The 27,674-nt window shown below is 38.6% G+C and overlaps 1 protein-coding gene across 4 annotated transcripts in view; it reads left to right on the plus strand.

Annotated features, from left to right (window-relative positions):
• LOC131251279 (phosphomethylethanolamine N-methyltransferase-like) overlaps nucleotides 1–27,674 on the plus strand; it is a 74,103-nt gene that overhangs the window by 41,127 nt on the left and 5,302 nt on the right. For all 4 annotated transcript variants that reach the window (XM_058251904.1, XM_058251903.1, XM_058251906.1 and 1 more), the window contains exons 3-7: nucleotides 6,736–6,873; nucleotides 6,993–7,130; nucleotides 11,194–11,337; nucleotides 25,105–25,215; nucleotides 25,359–25,500. In XM_058251904.1, coding sequence (XP_058107887.1) covers nucleotides 6,736–6,873; nucleotides 6,993–7,130; nucleotides 11,194–11,337; nucleotides 25,105–25,215; nucleotides 25,359–25,500 — 673 coding nt within the window. The remainder of the gene's footprint in view (nucleotides 1–6,735; nucleotides 6,874–6,992; nucleotides 7,131–11,193; nucleotides 11,338–25,104; nucleotides 25,216–25,358; nucleotides 25,501–27,674) is intronic.

Raw genomic sequence — 27,674 nt, forward strand, 5'->3', positions numbered from 1 at the left:
ATGAATGGAAAACACAAATATGAGCTTGATCCAAAACTTCTGTGAGTTCCAAAAATTTTTGGACGGTAAGTGTTCAATTTCCATTGTTTCCTGTGGTCTGGTGAATTGATCTTTGGACATATTTCGATTTTGATCTCCTACCCTAAAATAATTGGCCAAAACAAATGGACAAAATGGATAAAACACATACATTATCGTGGGTTCCACGGAGTCTTCACACCGGGGTAAAGGATGGTGAACACCTCACTACACGATTGGTGAACGGCGATTAAAATGTGTCTATTTTGTGAAGGTCACAGTGGGGCCCATCTGAATCACAGATGTGGCTTATTTTTAAGCCCTAGCGCTAATGTGGGATGTTGTATCTGATGCATGGAGCAAATTTCACGTGCACGTCATGGTGGGACCAACATGTGGCGGTCAGTGGACCAGACCGTAAATTGCTTATTTGCGGTTTGGTGCATAGGAGACCGGTGGGCTATATATATATATATATATATTTGTGTATGTATGTAGGGAAATGGTACTATGAGGTTGACCTCATGGGAACTTCCCATGAGGTCGAGCTGTGTGGGCCCCACCGTGATGTCTGTCGAACGTCAACACCGTGCATTTGATGGGTCTCCTCTAGGTTATCGGATATCCCAAAAATCAGTCGTATACGGAACTCAGGTGGGCCATACCATCTAAAGCTATCTGAAGACATGCCTAAAACATATAAAAGCACTTGGTGGGGCCCACCTGAGTTTTGGATGCGGCTGAAACTTGGTCTGACCTCTCATCTAAGTGGGACACACACAATGGATGGGCTGGATTTTTGAACCACATCTCGGTGGGCCCAATAAATGATTATGAATGTTTTAATGGGAGGGTAACTCCTTTCAACTGTTGTATGTGGTGTGGCCCACCCAAGTCATGGATTGACTTGATTTTTAAGCATGTGGCCTGCCATGGAATGATGCATCTGACTGATGGGGTAGATGTTTGACGCACATCACGATGAGGCCCACATAGCTCGACCTCATACTACCATTTCCCATATATATATATATGTATATGAGAGAGAGAGAGAGAGAGAGAGAGAGAGAGAGAGAGAGAGAGAGAGAGAGAGAGAGAGAGAGAGGAATGCTCACCTACGCACCTTCTTACGTGAGCACTCGTGCGCACCTTTGCACACGTGTCATGGGTGTAGAATCTGAACGGCCCACGTGATGCGGCACCCCCTGAAACTCAATGGGCCCAATTTCAGCCTAATCCAAACTATAGCGGGCCATAGCAAAGAGAAATGCAAATCAAGGGAGGAAACTGTTTCCTTTTGCCATGGCCCACCAACGTTTTGTATCGGGCTGAAAGTTGGGTGTGTGAGGTTTCAAGGGGTGCCGCATCACGTGGACCGTTCAGATTTTGTGCCCATGACACGTGTGCAAAGGTGCGCATAGGTGCTCACGTAAGAAGGTACACAAGTGAGCATTCCTCTTTCTATGTGTGTGAGTGTGTGTGCAATGCAATGCAATGCAAAAAGGTATATGTATACCTTTACTCAAAACTGTGCCAAGCTCAAAATTATCATGTCTTGATTTTTGACGATTCTCATTTCTTTACCTTTTTTTTTATAAAAAAAATAAAAATTCTTTGTTCCTCTTCCTTTTCTTTTCTTTTTTCTTTTTATATGGAAATTGAAACTGGTGCAAATTTGAACCTTAAGGGTTGTAATATGGAAGTTTCTGCAAAAAGGTATATGTATACCTTTACTCAAAACCGTGCCAAGCTCAAACTTATCATGTCCTGATTTTTGACAATTCTCATTTCTTGTCCTTTTTTATTATTATAAATTCTTTTGTTCCTCTTCTTTTTCTCGTGTTCTTTTCTTTTTTCTTTTTATATGGGAATTGAAACTTGAGCAAATTTGAACCTTAAGGGTTGTAATATTGAAGGTTCTGCTTGAACTTGAAGGGTTAAATTATGGGCTTGTTGGAGGGTTCCTCTGATTTTGGTGTGGAAATGGGCTGATTTCTCATCATCCTTCTTCCTTTTCCATCTTTATATCTCCCCTTCTTTCTACTTGATTTTTATAAATGTTTAAGTTTCCATTCAAAACAAAATCAAAGAACTTTTCCAATACCGTTATTTTTCTCCATGGCGTTTTGCCAACTAAGCTGACCCAGTGCCCATCTTTTATTTGATTTGGTCAAGAAATGGTACAAGGTGCTGTGGTGGTTAAGATCTTACAGAATTAATGTTGTGGATATATTTACCAATCTTCTAACGGATTTACTTGCCATGATAAGTTCATGTTTGCCAAGAAAAAGGATCTGCAATGGTAACATGAGTTTTGGTGAAAGTATACTGGTGAATTAGTGACACTTTCAAGTCTAAGGAAACGGTAGCAATGCATAAAGACAAAAAGGTTGATGTCATGGATGGTAATATGTGCTTTCTGCTCCATGTCATCAATTTTCTTGTGCATTGCTAATGCTTTAAATATAGCATAGTCAACTTACATCACAGTTGGCCTCGTGAGGAATCTGCTGTTGCTGACGTTTTATCCTCCCACGATTTCTGCTCTTCATGGCTGTTTATCTGTCCCAACTTTTTTTTTTCCCTTTCTGTTTTCTGTTTTAGGTTGTTTGAAATACTCTTTAGTTTATTGCCCGTGCTATCATGTTCTAGATTCAAGTTGAACATATTGTAGGTTTATAGTGAGATTTGTTGGTAGCTTATGGCTACCTTCCAAGTTCCAAATGATTTTTATCTTTTATTTTTAATTTCATTGGTGATTGTTTCATTCCATCATGTTGCTTTTTTTGCTATTTGATTGGAAGTTTTACAGGTAGGACGAGGAGCCTTTAGAAAGGGTTCAACTCGATCTAACTGTTACAATTGGTGTTTGTTTATGGCTTTACGCTCATATTTATAACTTGATGCTTCAGGTATATCAATGAACAAATGTAGTCCATAGCCACTGACGGTTTCGTTGTTTCTAGTATACGGTCCTTGTCTCTTGCATCTTCATAGTTTGTTAATATGATCTCCCTGTCTCTCTCTTGACTCATCTATAATGTTTTGTTATTTTGAGCACTTCTTTACCTGCTTAGAAGAAATAAAGAAATAAAATGAATGAATGAAGAAGAAAGGAAACTCAGCAATGATTTCATACTGGCTCTGATTTCCTTGTAGTGAATGCGGAAGGCCGGAGGCCCTTTTCTTGATAAATTTGTTATTTGCATGCACTGGACAAAGTTTCAGAAGCCTTAGGGTGCAGTTTGAGAAGAGTGCTTTTGATAAATTTGTTATTTGCATGCACTGGACAAAGTTTCAGAAGCCTTAGGGTGCAGTTTGAGAAGAGTGCTTTTGATAAGCACAGAAGTATAAAAAAAGTGCTTCACAGTTGCTTCAGCTTTTCAGCATTGCTGTTATGGGTAGAAATGCTGTGAAAGGTAACACTTTTCACACCCTTCACTTCCTCAAGAAGAGGCATGACTCTCAACTTCTTTTGCAGTACGTGGAAAAGTAAGATTTGATTTATAAACGATAGAAGTCACCACCTGTGACATTTCATTTGATGCCATTGTGCTACAAAATACTACACTTAATATCTCTCTAACAAATGAGAAGAGAAGCAATCAAACACTTGCACCACTTTTTGTTTTATTTTATCGAACACTTGTGCCGCTGCCCCTTTTGAAGGGCCATTAACCACCTTTTATTGGAGGGAGGTGCTGGTATTTGGGGTCAACTTTGAGAAGTGTGTATCCCATGGACACATTTGCTCTGATGCAGTTTATGATCTGAAAGGAAACTTATTGTTCTCCTTTCTTCTTTTTATTAGTTTGCTTTTCTCTCAGTTTCTCCTATGACTTCTTTTTATTAGTTTGTTTTTCTCTCAGTTTCTCCTATGAAAGCAAGAAAGTTCAACGCAAGGGATGGGAAGTCATTAGACATCTCATTTGATGAATAATTGTCAGCGCTAAGCAATCATATCAATAATTTTAGTTTATGCTATTAGAGATTTGATACAAAGATGACTCGGTGGTCAGTCCATAATGTCAGAAACACCTCCATTCAATTGTTTCCACATTGTTATCGCTTAATGTATCGCACCCTTGGAATACAAATACATATTGGTTATTGCGTGGGATATATCGGTCGTATCACGTAATGTATCACTGTTGTCGGGAAATATATTGTGAAATTGGTTGAATTTTTCAATGAAACATCCAGGGTTATTAAAAAAGACATTGATACACACTTAGAAATCAAAACATCACAAAATACAAGTGCACATAATAGGTTTCCTTTATATGGGCCCCTAATTTATGCGCTATCTGACTAAACAGATGCAAGTATATTCAAAGTTTGTTCATATATTTTATAAATGTAAGAAGACATGTATGGAAATACAAGCAATACATTCAAAAGCAAATGAAGAAGTATAAAACTAGAAATATGCTTGTGAATAATGTGTGGCTGTGGCTCAAAGCCACCAGAGTTGCGTGGTGGCTCAAATCATCATCTTCATCTTGATGGGGTCAAGCATAATACTGTTGCTCCACAAACCAACAATACTATGCCTCGGTCATAGTAGAATGATACCAATGAAAACACACTATAACATAAACGCTAGTACTCATCCTATCTAACTTTTGAAATTTTGCGAAATTTTGAATTTTCCTTAATTTTCCACAAATTGGCCCATCTTCTCTCAAGTCTCAAAATTAGAGTGTATGTGATGATGATTTCATCAAACACTCCAGAAATACTCATCGTTGATCTAATTAAAAAATAATTTTGTCTGAAAAATCCCCAAATTACCAAGAATTACTAGATCAGGTTACATACATGTTTGAGTGCAGATTGCAACTAATTTGCAAGAAACAAGAAATTAGGAAAATTTGATTTTTCCTAATTTTCTGCAACTCGCCCATCTCCCTTAAATCTTGAATTCGAAGTTCTAAATCCATATTTTTTCGTGCAAAACATGATGAATCATAGATTGTAATCATTTGACACCAAGGTGTTTTGTACCCGTTACGATATGGCCGTAAAGGTCGATACGTATAGGTAATGGCTGTGATCATTACGCAATACAGGGGTGTAACGGGACAATTGGTTTTTTGAGACCATATCGGCCGTTACCGGGGCCGTAACAGTCGTTACAGGGCATAATGACCATTAACCCCATAACGGTCGAAAAACAACCACTTCTTTTTTCCATGTTAATCCATTTTTTACCCTTTGTTCCACTTTTCTCATCCTAAAAACTTTCTTACACCATTTTACAACAAATTTCAATCACTCGTACTATAACTTTTAGGATTAAATTAGTAAATCGAAGAATTTGGGTGAATAGAAGCTCCGAGAGTCGGTTTTTTCAAAAAACCCAAAAAAGTGGTATATATGCATTTTTTTTTCTCCGATTTATAATTCTAATGCTTGATTGTGATGTGTAAACATTAGAGACACATAACCATGTTCATAAATTTACTAAACCCAATACAACATTCTCACCAAAGAGTGGACCGTTACGCTACCATAAACATGTTCAAAACAAAAAATGAATACAGATTTGAAATATTTATATAATTCTACATTTTTTAGATATTTTTTCAGAATTTTTTGGGATTAAAAAAAAAAAAAACCGTTATGGGGGTCGTAACGATCGTTATGCCCCTGTATCGGCCGTTACGACCGATACCTATATCGGTAACGATGGTGATGACCACCGTTACTGATACGGAATACCTTGTTTGACACTGATTCAACATGATTTACACACACACAAAAATGATCGAAAATAAAAAAATGCTCACTGGATTGAACAGGCAGCATATATCAGCACTGTGTGTTTCGTATCACATAGGTGGTATACAAGATATATTATGAGATAAATCGGCCGACATCGTCAATACTGAAAACATTGCTGCTATTAGCATGTAACTTTAGGTTCACAGTTTTACGGGACTAAACCACAACTGTTATGCTGCTTATGCAAGAGAGCAGTGTAAGGCACCTAGGTAAACATATCAAATTCCACCCCAAATAAGGAGATTGAATGAGAGCCATGGGTTTTGGGAAGGGACACATATGATCTTCTTCTTCTTGATGAGGTGTGCTTACACTATTTTTTGACTCTCTATGCAAAGTAAATGCCTTTTGCATTCACTTTCATAGAGTTCAAGTACCTTCTTGGACAGGGTTTTGTGTTGCAACAGTGAAGTCTCAGGTTTGGCATACCTAGCAGAAAAACGGAGTTCAACCTGGATTAATCATGTTTTGCAGGAAGGTTGATTTAAATAAGAAAGTATGAGTTTCACTCACTCCAAACAGTTAAGAAATACTGACATGTACAAGGCTTAGTGACCAACACGCTAATACTTTTAGCATGCTCTCTCTCTGCAGGGCATCATCAATGCCTTTCTTCTTTCTTTGAGTTTCTCCTGTATTTCACAAGGCTATTTTTTGTGACCTTGAAACTTATCAATTGGTGATATTTGTGATTGTTGAAGCTGCTTCTTGTCTATCTGATGGAAACAATAGATAGATCCTCAGCTTGAGAAACAATGGAAGTGGAGCCAAATCAATTCTTTTTCTATTTCTGGCAGTGTGTCTCACTAAATGCCATTAGATTCAGAGACACGTTCATATAAACATAGAATTGTCCTAAATATCTTTCTGAACTTGGCGGTAAGATGCCACTTCATCTATGTCAAATTTCAAGCACTGTATTTTGTGCAGGTGCTATCTCTACTTCCAAGTTTTAAGGGAAAGTCTCTATTGGAGCTTGGAGCCGGTATTGGTCGCTTCACAACTGAGTTAGCTAAGGAGGCTGGTCAGGTTCTAGCTGTGGACTTCATTGAAAGTGTGATAAAGAAAGTGTGTATACATTTCCATTCTCGGTCCATGAAAGTTACTTTGGATGCAAGCATGATAGTATCTTTCTTGTGTATCTGTTGATCTCAAACTTACCTTTGCTATTTGTTGGGGTCTTGCAGAATGAAAGTGTTAATGGACATTTTAAGAATGTCAGCTTTATGTGCGCTGATGTAACATCTCCAGACCTGCAAATAGCACCTGAATCTATGGATTTTGTATTCTCAAACTGGCTGCTAATGTATCTGTCAGACAGTGAGGTGATTGCTAACCTACACTAATATGCTTGAACTTTCATACAAATCCTGTGAGTGCATCCATGGTTACCGTTTGTGTTTAGATATCAAAGTCAGCATTGAAATTCCATTTTGAACACATAAATGTCTGTGCACAATTTTGTATGTGAACTTTCACATACGATGATTTTCTTTTCTCCTGACGTGCCATTTTTGTAGAACATCCATCCCCTGCGAAAAGTGGGATCACCAAAAGGATCACCTGCAGGGAAAATAGGACCAATCAACCCTTTAGGTGTGCTACACCCATACATTGAGTCGGGCCATTTGCTATCCTTTGATTTCAATGTAGTAGCTCTCTGATGAGTGGACTGTCCTAGTTTTCTCCCTAGTTAATCTTCACGATGTGTCCCACCTTTCATGACATAGATATTCTATGAAAGTGATATGTTGGTGGGAAAGTAAGTGTTGTATTCGTAAGTTCACAAACAATGTTGTATGTAAACATTTCTCTTTTGACGATCGATGGGCTATTTATCCAAATTCGTTCTAGTTTTTGCTGAAAGGTAGATAATGCTCGCTGCTTTCGCAACTAAGCAGGTCCTTGGGAGGAGGTTGTATGGAAAATCAAGAGCGATGTAACAGAATGGGTAGCAGGGTCTGACAATGTAAATCAATTTCCTCTTTTTGGGTCCAACCTATAATGCAGTCCATGCTTTTTCTCGTTGTATTTGTTGCTGTCTTGGCAGTTGCCATTCAGCTTTTTCAATAAAAATTAATCTTTATCCTTCATTTTTTTTAAAAAAATTATTAAAAAAGAGAAGAAATTACAAAATAGGGAGTTCTCATTCAAAAGACATTGGAGACCAGATCCCTTCCTAGTCAAATCATCTGCCATACCATTAACTTCCCCGGTAGTGTGGATGGAGGATATTGAAATGGCCCCCTTCATCTCCTTTATTTCCTCATGCATCATGAAAGATGCCAAGGATAAGGCACCCAAAGAGTCAGCCCAGCTAATTAGTGGAGTTGCCTTTGGTGACTAAGGGAGGAGCATGCAAACATCACTTCTATCCCATTGAGCGCATTTCACATCTTTCACAAGAAGTCATAGATTCCATTGGTCATCTCTTGTTTGCTCGCTAAAGCTCTCACAACTTCTAGAGGTTCTTGGAAATTCATCTTTGCAAAGAACAATCATGTCTTTGATAGGATCCCTCACCCCGACTACTCTTTCCCTCACCCCGACTACTCTTTCCTCACTCCCATATCTTTAAGAAGCCTATACCATCTCCCCAAGGAAGCCTTGTGTGTTCTTTACTATCTTTTTAAAGCCCATGCTATGGCTATCATCTTCAATGCTCCCCGGTTATCTGCATACCTTTTCCAGATACAACCGGAACACCATCCTCTTTCGGATTCCCAATTGAACACCTCTAAGTGGTTGCAATGGTTCTGCCCTCTGCATGAATGGGAAAAATCTCCTCACAACTCAGCATAGTAGATATGTGTTGATTTCTTTTCACATCTCTAGAGATTTTGTCCTCACTCCTAACGGAAACTATGCACCTGCCGAAGCCCAATCAGAGATTCAAGTATGGTAGCCCTTCAATCTCGCCCGATATCATCAAAACAAAAAAAGGCATGTTTTTTTTTTCTCTCTTTCTAAGCAACATGTTGTGTCTCAACAATGTCCCTTTTGCTTATGTTCCCAGTGAAGTTCCTGAACATCCATTTGCCAACCAACAGTCTCTGAATCCCCGATTCATTGAAAGGCTGGTCACCTTCCTAGAGCATCATAGAAGTGAAGCTGAGGTAAATGACAAACTAGATTCCCCATTGATTGGCATTGGAATCGACCTAGACTCTGATGGCAATCCTCTCCCTTCAGAGTCTGACGATTGATCGAGCATCCTGGCATCAAGGAACAAAATCCCATGGGCCGCACAGTGCAACAACCCGCTAAACTAAAGCAAGATTACTGTACCTAAATATTGATTACTGTTGAAATCCGGTATTGTAGTATAGTACTATTTTGTTGGCAACACTATAGCTAATAGTGTCACTATAACAGTTTGTCCTTATCGTGTCATTGTATTGTCAGTCGAGTCCTATAGAGAATTAAAAAGGTTATGAAATCTGGATCCTTATCCACTGGTCCCTGTATCGGAACTCAAAGGCCCTAAAATCCGAATTTCCCTATTTATAAAAAGGGAGATCCTCTCATTAGCTAGGCAGAGTAAGTCCTCGCTAAGAGTCTTGTAGCTTCTTATTTGAATAATATAGCTATTGTAGCCTCTTGTATGAAAAGGTGTTTGAATGAAGATTTGATGTCCTTACGTGTCCTGGCTAATAATCGGTCTTGTTGGTGTCTTGTTTTTCTTCATTTTGTTCTGATGTATAATTGGTATTATGGCTATAATAGCCATTACGGCCCGTATCATAATGGTAATGGTGGTGGCTGTTACGACCTTCCCCCTCTCCTCGAGGCCTTCGTGATTGCTGTTGATATGATTTCAAGTCCCCAATATTCAACTAATAAGCTACAACTCATTCATTCAAAGATTTCAAGTCTCCACTATTCAACTAATAAGCTATAACTCATTCATCTGAAGATTTCAAGTCTCCAACATTCAACTAACAAGCTACAACTCATTCATCTGAACTTTTAAATGTATCTTTTGCTTTGTTTAGGATTTTGCATGCACATATGATGATATTGTTAAGATCCATGGTAGAGTGACCTTAAAAATGGTTCATGGTAGAGTCTAAAGGAGTATTTAAATAGAGTAACACACAAATACACATTTTCTACATTCCCTCTCAAGTTGGAGCATAGCTATTACGCATGCCCAGCTCACCTAAAATATTATGAAAATGAGAGAATTGCAGGCTTTCATCGTGATACCAACTAATTATCCTGTTGAACTATTCCTTGAGTTAGATTGGGAAGGAGATTGAGAGAATATGAGAAGAATCAAGGGAAGAGAGAGACGGCTTAGAAAGTTGTGAAGCCCTTGGTCGCTCTTCTTATTACATTAGGGCTTTTATAATATATGTGAAAGTACAAAAAATACCCCCATGCTTAAGTTAGTCTATACCCAAAGCCTATATGCTTAAACTCTAACAAAAGGAATAATGAAATGAGACAATAGAAACCATAATCTCATGTGAAGTGGGCCACACTTGTGATCATCATCCTCCACGGTTCGTCGACTGAACCCTCCTCTCAAGCTGGAGCATATATATATATATATATATATATATATCCATAGTATGCTAAAACGGTTACGTAACGGCTGTAACAAAGCGATAATGGTTGTAACTGTTACGCGTTATGGGGCTGCAATGGCCGTTACAGAAAAAATGGCCTATAACGGCTTGTAACGTCAGTGTTCCCAAAAAAAGGGCTTGTAACAGTCCCGTATAGGCCCTGTAACAGTCCGAAACAATTATATTAAAAAAAGGTAATGGTTGTGCTTGTGCTCCCTCCTCTCAACTTTTTAGACTTGCAAATTCTTTGAAATAGGTGATTCCCCTCTCCCACATTTGGATTTGTTGCTGCTTCTTTGCACACTTCATGCAACTATAAATTAAAATTTGACCTCCAACTGTTCTTGTTAAAGTTGCACTCCAAATACTCACGGGGTTTGGGCTAACGACAAGAGTCGTGGGTGTTCTCCCCATAGACACGAGTTTGATTCCCCTCCTCGAGATTACCCGATGCTTGTTGTTTGCAGGTGTGCTCCCCATAGATACGAGTTTAATACCCCTCCCTGGGATTACTCGATGCATGTTGTTTGCGCGTGGTTGCGTGCATCTGTAGGGAATAGTATCACGGGATTAACTCCATCTTGGATCTACCAATTGTCAAGTGTCTAGATTTTAGAGCTTTAGAACCTCTAATTTAGTATTTCTCATTGCATACATTGGATTATTCTAAAGAGAAATCTGTTTTTTTTTTTTGGTTGTTGTTGTGGTTATGCCTGTGACATTGGACCAAAAGCTAGTTATCATCTTGCTAATTATTTATATCTTTCACTATTTAGTGTCAAGCGTTAACTTCATTTATTTTCATTGAGGGTAGGTTGAGAATCTGGCCAAAAGGATGATCAAGTGGTTGAAGCCTGGTGGGTTTATCTTCTTCAGAGAATCTTGTTTTCATCAATCTGGAGATAGTAAGCGAAAAAGCAACCCAACCCACTATAGGGAGCCAAGATTCTATACAAAGGTATGTCCTTTTTACCCGTTTCTTCTAAATCCTTTTCTATACTTTATGTTAGTGCATGATCTGATGCTCGACTCCATATGTCGTTCAACCACTTTCTTGTCTGGAATGAGGATGATTAGTTGTCTTTCAGTTCTTGTTGGGATCGGTTATCACGGTTGTGCATTGACAGCTAGAATTGCGGAATTGATGCCAGATCGCCAAATACAACCATCGATCAAGATATGTGGCCCACAAGCCATCCAACGCATAAATACAACTCTGGGCCAGACATGTTAACAAGTGACATTTCATGAGTGCACTGGTTGACCTGTGAGGCCCTATGAGACCAATGGTTTGGATGGATAAGATAACTATGTGGCCACTGTGATACATGGGTCACAGTTTTCGTACTTCAACTTTTCTATTTTAGTTAAAGGAATCTTTTTCTGCATGTTATTGCTTTACAGATTGGTTTGTAGGAAATTATAGATACTAGAGTTATGAGTCAGAACCAATGTCACGCCCCAAACATGGAAATTGGATTCACAGGAATCCCGATCGCTGTGACAACCAAGGTCTTACATAATGGTAATGGTGGTCGTAATGGCCACCGCCATTACCATTACAAACTGTCACGACCCCCATATCAACTGTTACTATTTTTTTTTTATAGATACTAGAGTTATGAGTCAGAACCAATGTCACGCCCCAAACCTGGAAATCGGATTCACAGGAATCCCGATCGTCGTGACAACCAAGGTCTTACATAATGGTAATGGTGGCCGTAATGGCCACCGCCATTACCATTACAAACTGTCACGACCCCCATATCAACTGTTACTATTTTTTTTTTCTTTTTGAAAAAAGTCAAAAACACTGTCATGTAATGGCTATTACGTATCTGTTTTGGAATACCTTGGTCAGAATGGTAAAAGAGAAGTAAACTCTATCTTATACACCCTATCAACACAATGAAATTTTGGTTTATTCTTCTATAAAATCCTGCATCTAGATCTCTTATATAAAAAAAAAAACTGCATCTGGTTACCATTACAAACTGTTACGGCCCCATATCAACTGTTACTAATTTTTTTAATTACTTTTTGAAAAAAGTAAAAAACACCATTACGTAATGGCTATTATGTAACTGTTTTGGAATACCTTGATCAGAATGGTAAAAGAGAAGTGAACTCTATCTATACACCCTACATATGGGTTCAATCAAGGTGTTCTGTATTCATTACGATACACCCGTAAAGGCCGATACGTATAGGTAACGGCCATGACCGTTATGCAATATAGGGGTGAAATGGGGTAGTTGATTTTTTGGGACCGTATCAGCCGTTACGGTGGCCGTAAAGGCTGTTACGGGCAGTGTTCGAGTTGTCGGTATTGCTACAAGTTTCTCTGGCCGGAGATAAAGATATTATATTGTTATTGCCGATAATATCGCTGATAACCAGAAATGCAAGAAAATGTGGGGTAGTGGAATTTTTTAGTGAAACTCCAGGACATGCCTAAATACACATATTTGCATACTTAGGAATAAAAAAAATTACAAAACGAATGCTTTACATAATAAGTTTTCATTTAATGGAGCCTATTTTAATGTGTTGTATTTCCATGTTCGTCCATCTATTTTTCTGGATCATTTTAATGCACAATCCCACAAATGAAGTTGATCCCAATCTGATGTGGACCATACCATAGGAAACAGTGGTGATTGATCATTGAAAACATATGGTGGGCCACATAAGTTTTGGTTTAAACTGAAATTTGTTTGTTTGTTTGTTATTTATTTATTTTAGGTTCCTCTGAGTTTATGACACCTTATTGACGGTTTGAAGGGTTAACAAAACAATACAATGGACCCTAGAAAGTTTTCCAAGGATAGGGATGTGGGTGGGACCCTGACCATGGGCCCACCTCAATGTATGTGTTGTATATCTACATGGTCCATCCTTTTTGCCAACTCATTTGAGCGCACGACCCAATAATGAAGTAGATCCAAATCTCAGGTGGACCACACCGCGAGAAAAACATACACATGACCTTGATCCAAAACTTTTGTGGCCCCCGAGAGGTTTTCAGCACTAGGCAGTCGGTCCCCACTATTTCCTATGGTGTGGTTCACGTGGGCATTCAATCTGTCCCATTTTTGGGCTCATCACATAAAATGATTTTTCAAAATGGATGGACAACGTGGATAAAAATCATACATTATAGTGGGCCCCACAGCTAGGTGTTGCCCGGGGCTGTACCCCAATCTGCTTCCCTTTGGCAATTCGTGGGGTGATGCAGATTGTACTGACGTTGCCAGTAAAGAGGTGGCTACTGGTCAATGCTCCCTGTGCCCACCATGATTTGTTATATCCAAACCGTCCATCCATTTGGCGAGATCGTCTTAAGGCTTGGGAGAAAAAATAAGATAGATCTAACTATCAAGCAAAAACCAGTGGGGGATTGAACGTCTACCATTGAAACCCTTTTTGGGGTCACAGAAGTTTTGGAACAAGAAATTTGTTTTTCCTCTTCATTTAGGTATTTGTGACCTTATGAACAGATTGGATGTAAAATAAATATTATGGTGGGCTCTAAAAATTGTTTAACGGTGAAAATCATTGTCTCCCCTGCTATTTATGGTGTGGTACAGATGATCTTTGGATATGATTCATCTTTTGCATAATGCTCTAAAATGATATCTAAAAATAGATGAACGGTGTAGATATAATAAATACATCACTGTGGGGCCCATGTAACTTTGATCTCCTTTGAACCGTTTGTACAACTTGGAGCTCGAGGAGCGTTAGTGCTCGTATTCGCATGACATGTACCTACAACAGCTATATAGTTGGTGTGAGGTACACCAGCCATTTCGCTTCCCTCGATATGCAACCGCTTTTACTTCCAAGGCTCTAAGTGTTTTTTTTAATTTTAATTTAAAATTTTTTTTTTATAACACAAAAATATCAGAGCGAGAGGATTTCTCGCTGAGGGGTTTTTGACCGAGGGTTTCAAAACCCTAAATTAGACCCAAATCGAGGGGAAATCCGGCAAAATTTCATATTTTTCGTTGAAATTGCGACATCGATATTCCAATCGGAAAAAAAGTGGAAATTTGTAGGTTTTTCTTACCTAACAGGGCTGTCGATCAAGGCCAAAGGGATTTTGTTCTTTCGAGTTGCGATCAGGTACGAAAATTGTGAAATTGAAAAATATATTTTTTTTCTTTATTTCAGCCACACCATGCCGATATTCTCGGCGAGAACCCATTTTTATCGATGATATCGCTGAAAAATGGGTTCTTGCCGAAAATTTCGCCGATATTCTGTAGAGAAACGAAAACTTGGGGTTTCGGTGTTCGCCAGTACAGTGACACTGATATTATCAGCGATAATATCGACAAATCGTTGACAACACGAACACTGGTTACGGGGCATAACAACCGTTACCCCCGTAACAGTCGAAAAACGGCCACTTTATTTTATTTTATTTATTTAAATCCATTTTTTCTCCCCCCCGTTTTATTTTATTTTATTTTATTTTATTTTATTTTATTACTTTTCTCATTCCAAAAACTCTCCTAAATCATTTTACAATAGATTTTGACCACGCTTACTATAGTTTTTAATATTAAAATCATAGATTGAAGTGATTTGAACGAATAGAAGCTTCGATGGCCTTTTTTTTTTTTTTCAAAAAATTGAAAAAGTAGTATTTATACAAATTTTCTTATTTCTAGTTTTAATTCTTTATTGTGATGTGTAAACATTAGATACATATAATCATGTTCACAAATTCACTAGAGAGCCCGATACAAAACTCTCACCAAAGAGTGGACCATTACACTACCATAAACATGTTCAAAACAAAAAACGAATACATATTTAGAATATTTACATTATTCTTGATTTTTTAAATGTTTTTTCAAAACTTTTCGGGCAAAAGAAAATTTTCAACCATTACGGTGGTAATAGTCGTTACGCCCCCATATCGGCCGTTATAGCCGATACCCGTATCGGTAATGGTGGTGACCGTTACGGCCACTATTACCGATACGGAATACCTTGGGTTCAATACAATGAAATTTTGGTTCATTCTTCTATAAAATCCTGCATCTGGATCTCTAGAAAAAAAAAAAAAAACCTGCATCTGGTTTTCCTCTTTAGACATTGTGCCCAAAATGTGGTGTGACCTGAAGAGATTAAAATTGGTTCAACTTCTGTTATAATCTCTCAAATCTCTCTTATTGCAGTTTGGTTCATGACATTTCAAATTCCAATACTCTATAATAATTGTTGCTCTGTTTTGGGCTGGATGATCAAATTCGAATATAATAATTGTTGCTCTGTTTTGGGCTGGATGATCACCAAAACTCAGATTTGCTTTCGTGTAAGCATCTATTCAAGTTCATAATATTCTTTGGCATCAGTTGTGTAGGTTTCTGCACAATATAATATTGATCACCAAAACTGTTTATCTGGTACTTTGGTGTTCTGGAACTGATTCGGTCTGATTCTACTCTTTAATTTCTGCTATTCTAACTGTAAAATGCATCATCTGTTTGTTCCAACTTCCAGCAAGTGAATCTACTAAAAGAGGGACCAGCCATTGTAGTGATTAGAGGAAAACTCCGATCATTCACCTCAAATGTGACATTTTCTGTCCCAGTTTTATTATCATCTCGATCAGTTGGCTATAGAGTAGGTCTGACTATTCTAGAGGAGCATAGTGAGCTCCACAGTGGAATGATTCACCAGTCATCTGATTTGTTTAGTGAAAGAATTTCTGTCTATACTTATCTGTTCTAACAATGGTGTGATCGAGTTTAATGTTTTGGCATCCAGATGGTACTGATTTCTAGGATGTTCTATTTCAATCTTGTTGGTTAGAAAGAATGCATACTTCCAATTTCCGATTGTTCCAGAGTTCAACCTCTACCACTGTTGAATCAGATACCTATCTTAGTATTCCAGTTGTCTGCTTTGGCTATTAATGGTGCAACTCTCTTTTGTAATTGTGTTTATTGGTTCCATGTCTATGAGAATGGGTCCCACTTCGCATTTTACCTCTCCTTGGGACAACATGCTGGTTAGTATAGTTATTACAAATGTTGATGCATTTTGTAGTAACTCCTACACATGCAAAAGGTGATGCAAACCCAAAAGGAAAAGCAAATAAATCAATAAGAAAATAAAGAAATTGTGGGAAAAGACCCAACAATCCTCTAGCCGAATGCTAGAGATCACAAATGTAAGACTAGAGCAAGCTCAATAGTCCTCTAGTCTAGAACTAGAGACTACTCTCTCCCTTCAACAACCACCATAGAGAAAATAATAAAAATTCATAAATAGAATATTAATCAGCTTTTCTTATTCCATAGGCCATTGGTCCTATTTATAATCAACCTTACAATCTATAATAAAGGATATGGAATCTGCAAAAATAGGAAAGCACCTAAATAACAAAGCATTCTAAATCAGAAAATGCCCAAAATAAGAAGATACTTGTATAAGAAAATATTTAAAATTATTTCTTACCTTAAATAAAGATATGAAAGAAATAGCAGATTTCCTAATCTAGATATTTGAAAGAAATGGGAAGTGGTGATGGGCTGAAAAAGGAAGGTTGTCATTTTTTTGCAAATGTGCGGAGCGTGCACGTGTGGGATGTGGGACGATAGCATCAATTCCCCCCGGCTTGAAAAACTCGGCTCTGTCGAGTTAATGGCAATGTACTCATGGAGTTCTGGGTTGATGCGCCTGAAATCATCTGTTGCAATCCATGCGCCGTTGGACCTTGGTCGGCCCTTCCATTTGACAAGAAACTTTTGATACCCCCTTCCGTGTGTGGAAACTATCTGATCATCGAACACGTCCTCAATGTTTTCTTCGAGCTGTCATGGTACCTTAGGTATCTGGATAGCCTGTTCTTCTGTGCTCTTGTTTTTGTGATGTCCAAGATAAACTGTAAGGTCTTCCACATTAAAAATGGGGTTGATCTTCTTCATTTCAGGTGGTAGCTCGATTAGGTATGCATTATCACTTAGCTTCTTCAAAATGTGGTAAGGACCTACCTTTTTAGAGTGGAGCTTTGTATAAGAGCCTGCTGGAAATAGCTCAGGCTTAAGTTGCACCATGACTCTTATCTCCTTCTTGGAATTGTGCAAAATGTCATCGAACATCTGCATATCCCTTGTAATTTTCATTATTAAGAGTGATCTTTCGCCTAACTTATTCATGTATCTCCTTAACATGACGTGCAAAAGCTTCAGCGTCCTGGCTCGATCGCATCACACTAGGAAGCGGGACTAAATCCATAGGTTGTCGCGGTCACATTCCGGTTGCAATTTTGAAAGAAGAGAGTCCCGTAGTGTGGTTCATGGAACTATTATAAGCGAACTCAGCTTATGATAACACAATGTCCCATGAGTTGATATGATCACCAATTAGGCATCAAAGTAGATTCTCAAGGCTACGGTTTACGACTTTAGTCTGCCAATTTGTTTGCGGATGATAAGCACTTGAGAATTTCAACTTAGTTCTCATCTTAGACCACAAGGTGCGCCAGAAGTAGCTTATAAACTTGACGTCACGATCATATATAATAGTTTTGGGAACACCATTTAGACGAATCACATCTTTAAAGAAAATATTAGCGGTGTGCATGGCGTCCGATTTCTTCTTAGAAGAGACAAAATGAGCCATCTTTGAAGTAGATTCTCAAGGCTACGGTTTACGACTTTAGTCTACCCATTTGTTTGCAGATGATATGCACTTGAGAATTTCAACTTAGTTCTCATCTTAGACCACAAGGTGCGCCAGAAGTAGCTCATAAACTTGATGTCACAATCAGATATAATAGTTTTGGGAACACCATTTAGATGAATCACATCTTTAAAGAAAATATTAGTGATGTGCATGGCGTCCAATTTCTTCTTACAAGAGACAAAATGAGTCATCTTTGAAAAATTGTCAACCACAACATAAATAGTGTCATAGCCACGTTGAGTCTTAGGCAATCCTAAGACGAAATCCATAGTAATGTCTTCCCATGGAGCATTTGGGACAGGTAATGACGTATAAAAACCAATATTCTGCTTGCTACCTTTACTCAACTGATACGCTCGACATTGAAGAATAGCGATCCCAACGTCTTTCTTTAGACCTAGCCAGTTGAAACGATCCTCAACCAGGGCTGTCATTTTATCGATACCAAAGTGACCTCCTAGGCCACCTGAATGAAGCTCTCGTATAACAAGCTCTTGCAAGGAACTCTTAGGAAGACATAACCTCATATCAAAGAATAAATACCCATCGTGCAAGCTATGCCTTGGACACTCGGTGCCTCCACCGGAAATGAGTGCTGAAAATACCTTCCTAAAATCATCATCTGTGGCATAGTCTCGTTTAAGTTCATCAAACCCAACAACAGAAACTAATAAGGTAGACAATCAGTGTGACTTTCGGTTGAGGGCGTCCACTACCTTATTTTTAATACTAGCGCAATGTTTCAGCCTTTTAGGTTGAATGTGAACTCTTGAAGATAAGCACTTAGCATGCGTAACACTCAACTTCTTCTGAGAATTCAAGTAACGTAATGCCTCGTGATCAGAATAGGGCACAAATTCTCGATAAATGAGGTAATGACGCCAATGCTTCAGAGCTTGTACAATATTATAAAACTCAACATCGTATGTAGAATACTTCTTTCATGCCTCATTGAGTTTCTCACTAAAAAAGGCCATTGGATGTCCTTCTTGGCTAAGAACCCCTCCTATGCCTACGCGCAATGTGTCACAGGAAACTTCAAACACCTTTTGAAATCAAGAAGTCTAAGAATTGGAGCTTTTGTCATTTTCTGTGTGATTTCTTGAATTGCCTTTGTTGCTGTTTTAGTCCACTCATATGGACTACTTCATACATACAGTAATTGGTGCCATGATGGAACTAAAGTTCCGAATAAACCTTTGATAAAATGTTGTAAGCCCATGAAAATTGCGAACCTCATGAATTTTTATGGGAGCAGACCATTCAACAATGACCCTTATTTTTTTTGAATCAGTCTTTACGCCATTTGCTGAAACAACGAACTCTAGAAAGACCATGCTGGAACTCATGAAGGTACACTTTTTTCAAATTGATGTAGAGTTTCTCACGGCGTAGTACTCTCATCACTTAGCAAAGACAGTCCAAATGATCTTCTTGTGAATGGCTATAGATAAGGATATCATCGAAGTATACGACGACAAACTTGCCAATGAATGGTTGTAGAATTTGTGTCATCACTCGGTGTTTGTCAAGCCAAAGGGCATAACTAGCTATTCATACAATCCATACTTTGTCTTGAAAGCAGTTTTCCATTCATTGCCAAGACGAATTCTTATCTGGTGGTAACCGCTTCGTAAATCAATCTTCAAAAAAATTGTAGCATTTGCCAACATGTCCAACATGTCATCTAGGCGAATGAGAGAGCGGTACTTTATTGTTATCTTTTTGATGGTGTGACTGTCAACACACATTCTCTAGCTGCCACCTTTCTTTGGTGTCAGCAATGCTGGCATGACACACGGGCTAAGGCTATCACGAATGAACCCCTTTGTTAACAGTTTTTTCACCTATCGACGAAGCTCTGCATGCTTTGTCGGGTTCATTCGATATGCTGGAAGATTTGGTAATGGCGCTTCAGGTACCAAATCAATTGCATGCTGAATGTCGCGCATGGGTGGAAGCTCATTTGGTAGTTCATTAGGGACCAAATCTTGAAATTGGGACAGAATATTCAGAATCTCAGGTGGTTGAATAACAACAATATCAACTGGATTGGTCTTGCATCCTGCCAGTGCATGCATGATTCCACGTTCACGACTCTCCTCCATGAATCGGGCCATACTTAAGACTGTGGAAGCCGACATTGCCTCTTCAAATTCATCCTCCATATGGTTAAGAGTAATGGGCTTTCCTTTGCATATAAAGCTATATGTGTTCTTGCGACCTTTGTGAGTTACATCCCTGTCGTATATATATGGGCACCCCATTAATATATGTGTGACCTTCATTGGAATGATGTCACATCAAAGCGATTCTTTGTAATGACCCAGAGAGAAGTTGACTAAGCACCTCTTAATCACAGGGATGAACATGTCATTCACCAATGCAATCTTGTATGGCTTGGGATACGTTTGAGGTTTTAGTTTCAACTTGTCCACCATGATTTGTGAGATCACGTTTATGATGCTACCTCTGTCAGTAATGACCTTGACAGCCTTTCCACCACATGATACTCATGTATGGAAAATATTCGTTCGCAGCCAGTCTTTTAGGGCCTCTTCCTTTGTGTTGTCAGAATCCTTCTGCCACCAATGATGTTTTCATTTATGCTATCGAGGCCTTCCTCAAGTTCTTGCTCATCATCTTTTGGATAATTTGCGTGTTCTTCTTCCACTTGGTCTGCAATGAAGTCTTCTGTCTCGTAAAATTGGAGATTGCGAGAGGGACACTCAGTCGCATAATGTCCATGACCACTACACTTAAAGCAATTGTTGGTTGACCTCCCTTGCGTTACTGCAACAGACTTTCCCTTTGTATCACTGTTTTGGGAAAGAGGATTGGGCAAAGTTTTGACCAATTTTGTAATCTCAAGGTAAGTGAGTGCGGGGCACGAATGGTTGTGGGTGTGAAGTGGGGCCACTAGTAGTGGGACGGGTGGATGCATAGCCCTTGAGGGTTACCGCGCCTTATCACCAACTTTTGGTCCTGTACTTTTCGGGGGCCATTTGATACGCCTCATCTACACTGTTGAGCCGAACAATTACCAACTCTCTTTGAATCTTGAACCGTAGCCCATTGCGCCACTAGTTGTCTTCCAGTTTCTGTTAAGCGACATCGAATGACTAAGTCATAATAACACCGTGTGTACTCCATAGTCAGTTTGTCCTGTCGAAGTGTGATGAGCTCTTGAAAAGGGGTCTTGTAATCTAGCGGCAGAGACCTTCGCTTAATTTTTGCTTTCATTTTCTCCCAGTTGTACTCCATGGTCAGTTTGTCCTATTGAAGTGTGATGAGCTCTTGAAAAGGGGTCTTATAATCTAGCAGCAGAAACCTTTGCTTAATTTTTGCTTTCATTTCCTCCCAGTTGTTTACGGGAGGAAGGCCACACCGTTGTAGATCTTATTCGATGGCGTACCACTAGTCTTAAGCTGTGCCTTTATGTTTCAAGGTAGCAAAACGCAATTTGACAATTTCCATTTCGTACCAAAGAAAATATCGTTACATTGACTTTAGCTAGTCATTGAACACTTTGGGATCCAAATTACCATCATGGTGTGCCGTAAAGGCCGTTACGTAAAGGTAACGGTGGCAACCGTTACACGTTACGGGGTCATAACGGCCGTAACAGCTGTTATGGAAAAAGTGACTTGTAATTGCTGTAAATGGCATGTTACGTCTGCTATAAAGGCCATAACAGCCTCGTAGTTGTCTGTTATGGGGTAGATACAAGTTTTCTGTACTTTTTAATCAACATTATGGGGCAAATACATGCTTTTCAGGATTTTTTTTTTTTCAATAAAAAAAGAGATCGTAACTGCCGTTATGGGGGCTGAAATAGCCGTTACGACCTGTTTCGTAAAAGTAACGGTGGTGGCCGTCACAGCCACTGTTACCGTTACAGAACACCTTGATTACCATCGTAATATAGAATATCAATCTTGACATACTTGGCAGTATCTGAAGTGTGAATATTTCTTGCTCCTTTAGGATAAATTGGATGATCCCGTCGGAGATTATTCATCCCTCTGGCTCTCGGTTGTGCATAGCGATGTTGTTGGGCCCCATAGCTAGGCTCATATTCTTCTTCTTGAAAATTACCATTCCGACCAGGATGCCTTGAGTCAACATTCCGACTAGGATGTTTGATGGTTTGGATTGATTCCCTTGTTTGCATTTTCGAAAACAATAATACGTCATTTCAAAGCATTCATTCTGGCTATTGAATGGGTCTCTAGGTCATTCACCCATTTTGTGATCAAATCGACCACTTGTTGTAAGGTTGTGACAGTTTCATCTTGAGGTTGTGTGGTCATCTTAGGATTGTAAATCATCCTTCTAGTGCGGTGTGCTAGACAACATGCTTTGGCAAAGCATGCGATATATATATTTTTTTCTTCTTCCCTCTCTCTCTCTCTCTCTCTCTCTCTCTCTCTCTCTCTTTTCTTCTTCTTCTACACTTTTTTTTTTTTTTTTTTTGGGGTAAGGAAAGAAAGGAAGGGCAAGGAATGATATGTTGGAACGGATTAGGATGTGGTAGGGTTGGCAGTGTGTTTTTTTCTTCGTAGAGTTAGGGTTTGGTGATTTTGAGAATGGGGGAAAAAAGGAAAGAAAAGAATATGAAAGATGATGAATGGATGAAGGGGAAAGATGAAAGGTTGGATTGAGATGAAAAAACAATCACCTTCTAGTTTTCCCAAGAGCAGAAATTGCTTTGATACCAATTTGATGCAAACCCGAAAAGAAAAGCAAATAAATAAATAATAAAAAGAAGAGATTGTGGGAAAAGACCCAACAATCCTCTAGTTGAATGCTAGAGATCACAAATGCAAGACCGTGAGCAACTCAATAGTCCTCTAGTCTAGAATTAGAGACCACTCTCCCTCCCTTCAACAACCACCGTAGAGAGAATAAGAAAATTTCATAAAGAAAATATTAATAAGCTTGTCTTATTCCATAGGCCATTGGTCCTATTTATAATCAACCTTACAATCTGTAATAAAGGATGTGGAATTTGCAAAACTAGGAAAGCACCTAAATAACAAAGCATTCGAATTACGAAAATGCCTAAAATAAGAAGATACTTAGATAAGAAAATATTTAAAATTATTCCTTACCTAAAATAAAGAGCAAATTTTCTAATCTAGAGATTTGAAAGAAATGGGAAGTGGTGATGGCTTAAAAAAGGAAGGTGGTCCTTTTCCTTTACACACGTGCGGAGCATGCACGTGTGGGATGTGGGACGATTACATTAAAAGGTTAGCCCCAAAGTGGTTATGGGACTCCCCAAAAATTAGGCGAATCCAATTATAAGGTGGACCCTACCACTTGAATTTGGAAATTTGGATTTTTGGGCATTTTCATTGTTTATATGGTTTGGGCCACCCAATGTTTGGATCAGACTGAATTTTTTTTTTTTTTTAATGTCTGACTGGCACACCATTTGGATGGGTTGGATGTTAAACACATACCATTGGGGACCCACAATAGCCTAGTACTGCTATATGTACGTATGTTTGTGTACATCTGCCTCTCTCTCTCTCTCTCTCTCTCTCTCTCTCTCTCTCCACACACGCGCGCATGAAGGGAAGTTCATGTTCTGTTCAATTGTATGGTTGTGCTGAAGGATCTAAGCCAAGAAATAGAACACTCATTAGGACTTAAACCACGACAATGAATCTAGAATTGCGTAGCAATCAAAGCTTAAAATATTGTCCAAAACTGGTATGTACTGCCAAATACGTGTGATGTGTACTACTATTGGCCTCTAATGATATGATACACCCACCCATTACACTAATATAGCGGCTGACTTGGGTGGAGTCGCTGTCGACTTGTTGTTCCAGGTCAACTCACTCGAGTTGGGGCAATTTGGACAGAGTCTAACCAGTACGACTTGGTGTGCTTCGACAAAAATGTTTAGCTGTTTTGTGGCCCCCTGTAATGTTTCTTTGCCATCCAAACCATGGACCAGGTGTTCCCCAACATTACTATTGGACGTCAAAAAAATCAGGACGGGGCCACATTTATGGTCAACACTCGAGTAGACATGAATAAATCAATCATGACACTAATTTAGATTAAACATTCCAATGACTAAAAGAAGTTGAAGAAACTAATAGAAAAAGAAATGGAAGAATCTATTAAAAAAAGGTTGACAAAACAACTATGGGTTCAGGTTGTGTGAAAGCGCAAGAAAAACCAGTTGGAAGCGGAAGCCCCATAACTTTTTCTTATTTTTCACAAAGGTCTACACCACAACTCATGTTGGACTAGAAGAGTACACAACGTAAATACAAATCATGGTGACGGAGTAGCAAGAAAGTTGAACTCAAGGGCGGGGTTTTTTTTTTTTCAAACTGGGGGTGGGGAGTTGATGTATCCAGAACCCAATCATGGGTAGTTGACGTATCCATAACCCTGTCACGAACTTATCTTAGATTGATCAAGGGAGGGCTAAAATACTATTCCATGCATGAAAACATGGCCAATATCCTATCAGTCAGCCTTTGTAGGCCTCACGTGCCAACCCTGTCCCACTTAAATGGTTGACCTGTGGGACCCACAACACCAATAGGTTGGATTGATAAGCTAACACGGGTCCACATGACTAATAAGGTCAGACATTTGTGCTGTTTAGTCTCTTAATTCCTATTTATGAAGTTTCCTATTTCAATTAGAAGAAGATTCCTTGTTCAGCTTATTTCTTTATAGATTGATTTGTAATTGACTATAATTTGAAACTAGAGTTAGCAGGAAAGGTGAAGGATAAACAAACCTATGCATACTACCTACTGGGTTTCATGATCAGTTAGAAGTTCCATCTTTGCAAAATCAGTTCTGTGCCTCCTGCATCAGAACTTCAAATTTTAACTGTAAAAAATATGTTCTTTTGTTTTCCATCTCTTTTAAGATGAGCAGACATCATTATTTTTATCAGGCTGTTCTTGTGTAAAGGATCTGTAAAATAGAGCTCATCTGTTCAATGATCATCTATGGTTCCTAATTGAGTTTAATGCAGGTTTTCAAAGAATGTCAGATGAATGATGGCTTTGGAAATTCCTTTGAGCTTACCCTTATTACCTGTAAGTGCATTGGAACTTATGTGAGGAGTAAAAAGAATCAAAATCAGGTGCTCTCTCTCTCTCTCTCACACACACACACACACACACACACGCGCGCGCGCGCGCGCGCCTGCAGTTTCTTCCTTGTTGAGACTTAAGCGGTTCCATGAAAAGCAGAATTAGTGCTAATACAAAATTCTATATGATGTAGGTTTGCTGGATATGGGAAAAGGTCAAGTCAACTGATGATAAGGGATTTCAGCGTTTCTTGGATAATGTGCAGTATAAATGCGATGGTATATTGCGCTATGAACGTGTCTTTGGAGAAGGTTTTGTGAGTACAGGGGGAATTGGTACGCGGACTAACATCCCTTATTTATTTTTAATTGAAACTTCAAATGGAGATTTGGGCTATGTGAAGATCCCTTTACCTGCTTTTCATCCAAGGATTTTTGTGGAGTTTTCTGGGTACACTAGGAGATAAAGGGTTGCAATATTTTGGTGGCATTTACAACAAATAATTAATCAAGGATGAAAATTCCTATCAACTGATTGTATTTTCTGAAAATCATTACATTTGATATCAAATTAACGATTAGTCTGTCAGAGATTTGAGGTGCAGAAATTAATTATCTGAACAAAGTTTTTCATCAAATAAATTCTGGTATACCAAATATTTGGGTGCCTTTGGCAGGAGATTGGCTCAAGTTGGGCAATGATGGTATCAATAGCTGGTTATGGATGGTTCCAAATGGAGATAGATAGGTGGCCCTTTACTGTGCTGACCCTTCAGGATTTGAGGTGCAAGGTTCTTAGAGCTCTTTGATAGTAATAGAGGTGGTTTTCCAATTCTCCGCTTTTCATCCATGGATTTTCTTGGAGTTTTCTGGGTACACTGGGAGAAGAAGGGTTGCAATGTTTTGAGAGCGTTTACAACAAAGAACTATTCATGGATGAGAATTCCTATAAACTGATGGTATTTTATGAAAATCATTACATTTTGTATCAAATTAACTATTAGCATGTCAAGGATTTGAGGTGCATAAATTAATTGCCTGAAGATTGGCTTGAGTTGGCAATGATGATAGAAATAGCTCGTTATGGATGATTCTGTCCTGAACCTTCAGGATTTTAGATGCAATGTTCTTAGAGATAGTAATAGAGGTGGTTTTCTAATTATCTGCTTTTCATCCATGGATTTTCTTTGAGTTCTATGGGAGCACTAGGAGATAAAAGGGTTGGAATGTTTTGGTAGCATTTACAACAAATTACTATTCAAGGATGAGAATAAGTTTTGATGAGAATCATCACATTTTATATCAAATTAACTATTACTGTCAAGGATTTGAGGTGCATATATTAATTGTCTGAAGAAAAGTTTTTCATCAGCTAAATTCTGGCATACAATATTTGGATGCCTTAGGCAGGAAATTGACTTAAGTTGGGCAATGATGATAGCAATAGCTGATTATTAATGGCTTCACAATGGAGATAGATAGGTGGCCCTTTGCTTTGCTGACCCTCGAGGATTTCAGATGCAGTGCTCTTAGAGCTCTTTGATAGTAATAAAGGTTGTTTTCCAATGTCAGGACATATGTTATCTTCTATGCAATCTTGTGGCACCTCTTGAAAAGATTTTGGTATAATACCCCTAAATTAGGTTGTTGCAAATGGGAACACCGACTCGTTATGGTATATTAGTGCAAAAACTTCCACATTCATTGCAGAGGATAATTGATGGAGCTGGTTCACTTTCCTGTGCAATTTTTTTTCCCTTCTTGGTATCTTGGTTGTAATATGTCTCTGGATTATTATTCTTGTTTTATGAAGTTTCTATTCTTTATTCATTGGAGCTTTTATTGTATTGATGAAAATATTTCTTTAACATAGTAATGTAGAGTGCAATAGAAAAATATCTATTCTATTTGAATTCAAATGAATTTAGAAAGAATTTACTTAAAGGATGCCTTGTTGTAGGTGGGGTACCATAGTGCTTCTCCCATCCACCAAAATATGAAAATATTTAAACATTTAGACCTGATATTTACAAGAAGAGGTATTGTGGTGCATGTCTCTTGTAGATGACATAGTTGATGGAGCGAGTAAACACAAAAGTTAGAATTGTGGAGTGATGCTTTAGAATCTTAAGTTTTTAAAATTAATTAGATTACGAGTTCTAGTCCCCTCCCCGTGGATTACTCAATGCACGTAGTTGGTGGGTGATTGCGTGCATCCACAGGGTATTGTGGTGCACGTTTCTTGTAGATGACATAGTTGATGGAGCGAGTAAACACAAAGCTAGGATTGTGGAGTGATGCTTTAGAATCTAAAGGTTTTAAAATTAATTGGATTAACGAGTTCGAGTCCCCTCCCAATGGATTACTCGATGCATGTAGTTGGCTGGTGATTGCGTGCATCCACAGGGAATAGTCTCGCCTTAAAAGGGCGGGGACACCTTATCGTCATCAGTACATGGGACCCAATTTTTTAAGGGTTTATGGAATGCAATTTTAGTAACAATAGGAAT

The sequence above is a fragment of the Magnolia sinica genome, chromosome 7, assembly GCF_029962835.1.
Source record: "Magnolia sinica isolate HGM2019 chromosome 7, MsV1, whole genome shotgun sequence".
In the NCBI taxonomy this organism is placed as follows: Eukaryota; Viridiplantae; Streptophyta; class Magnoliopsida; order Magnoliales; family Magnoliaceae; genus Magnolia; species Magnolia sinica.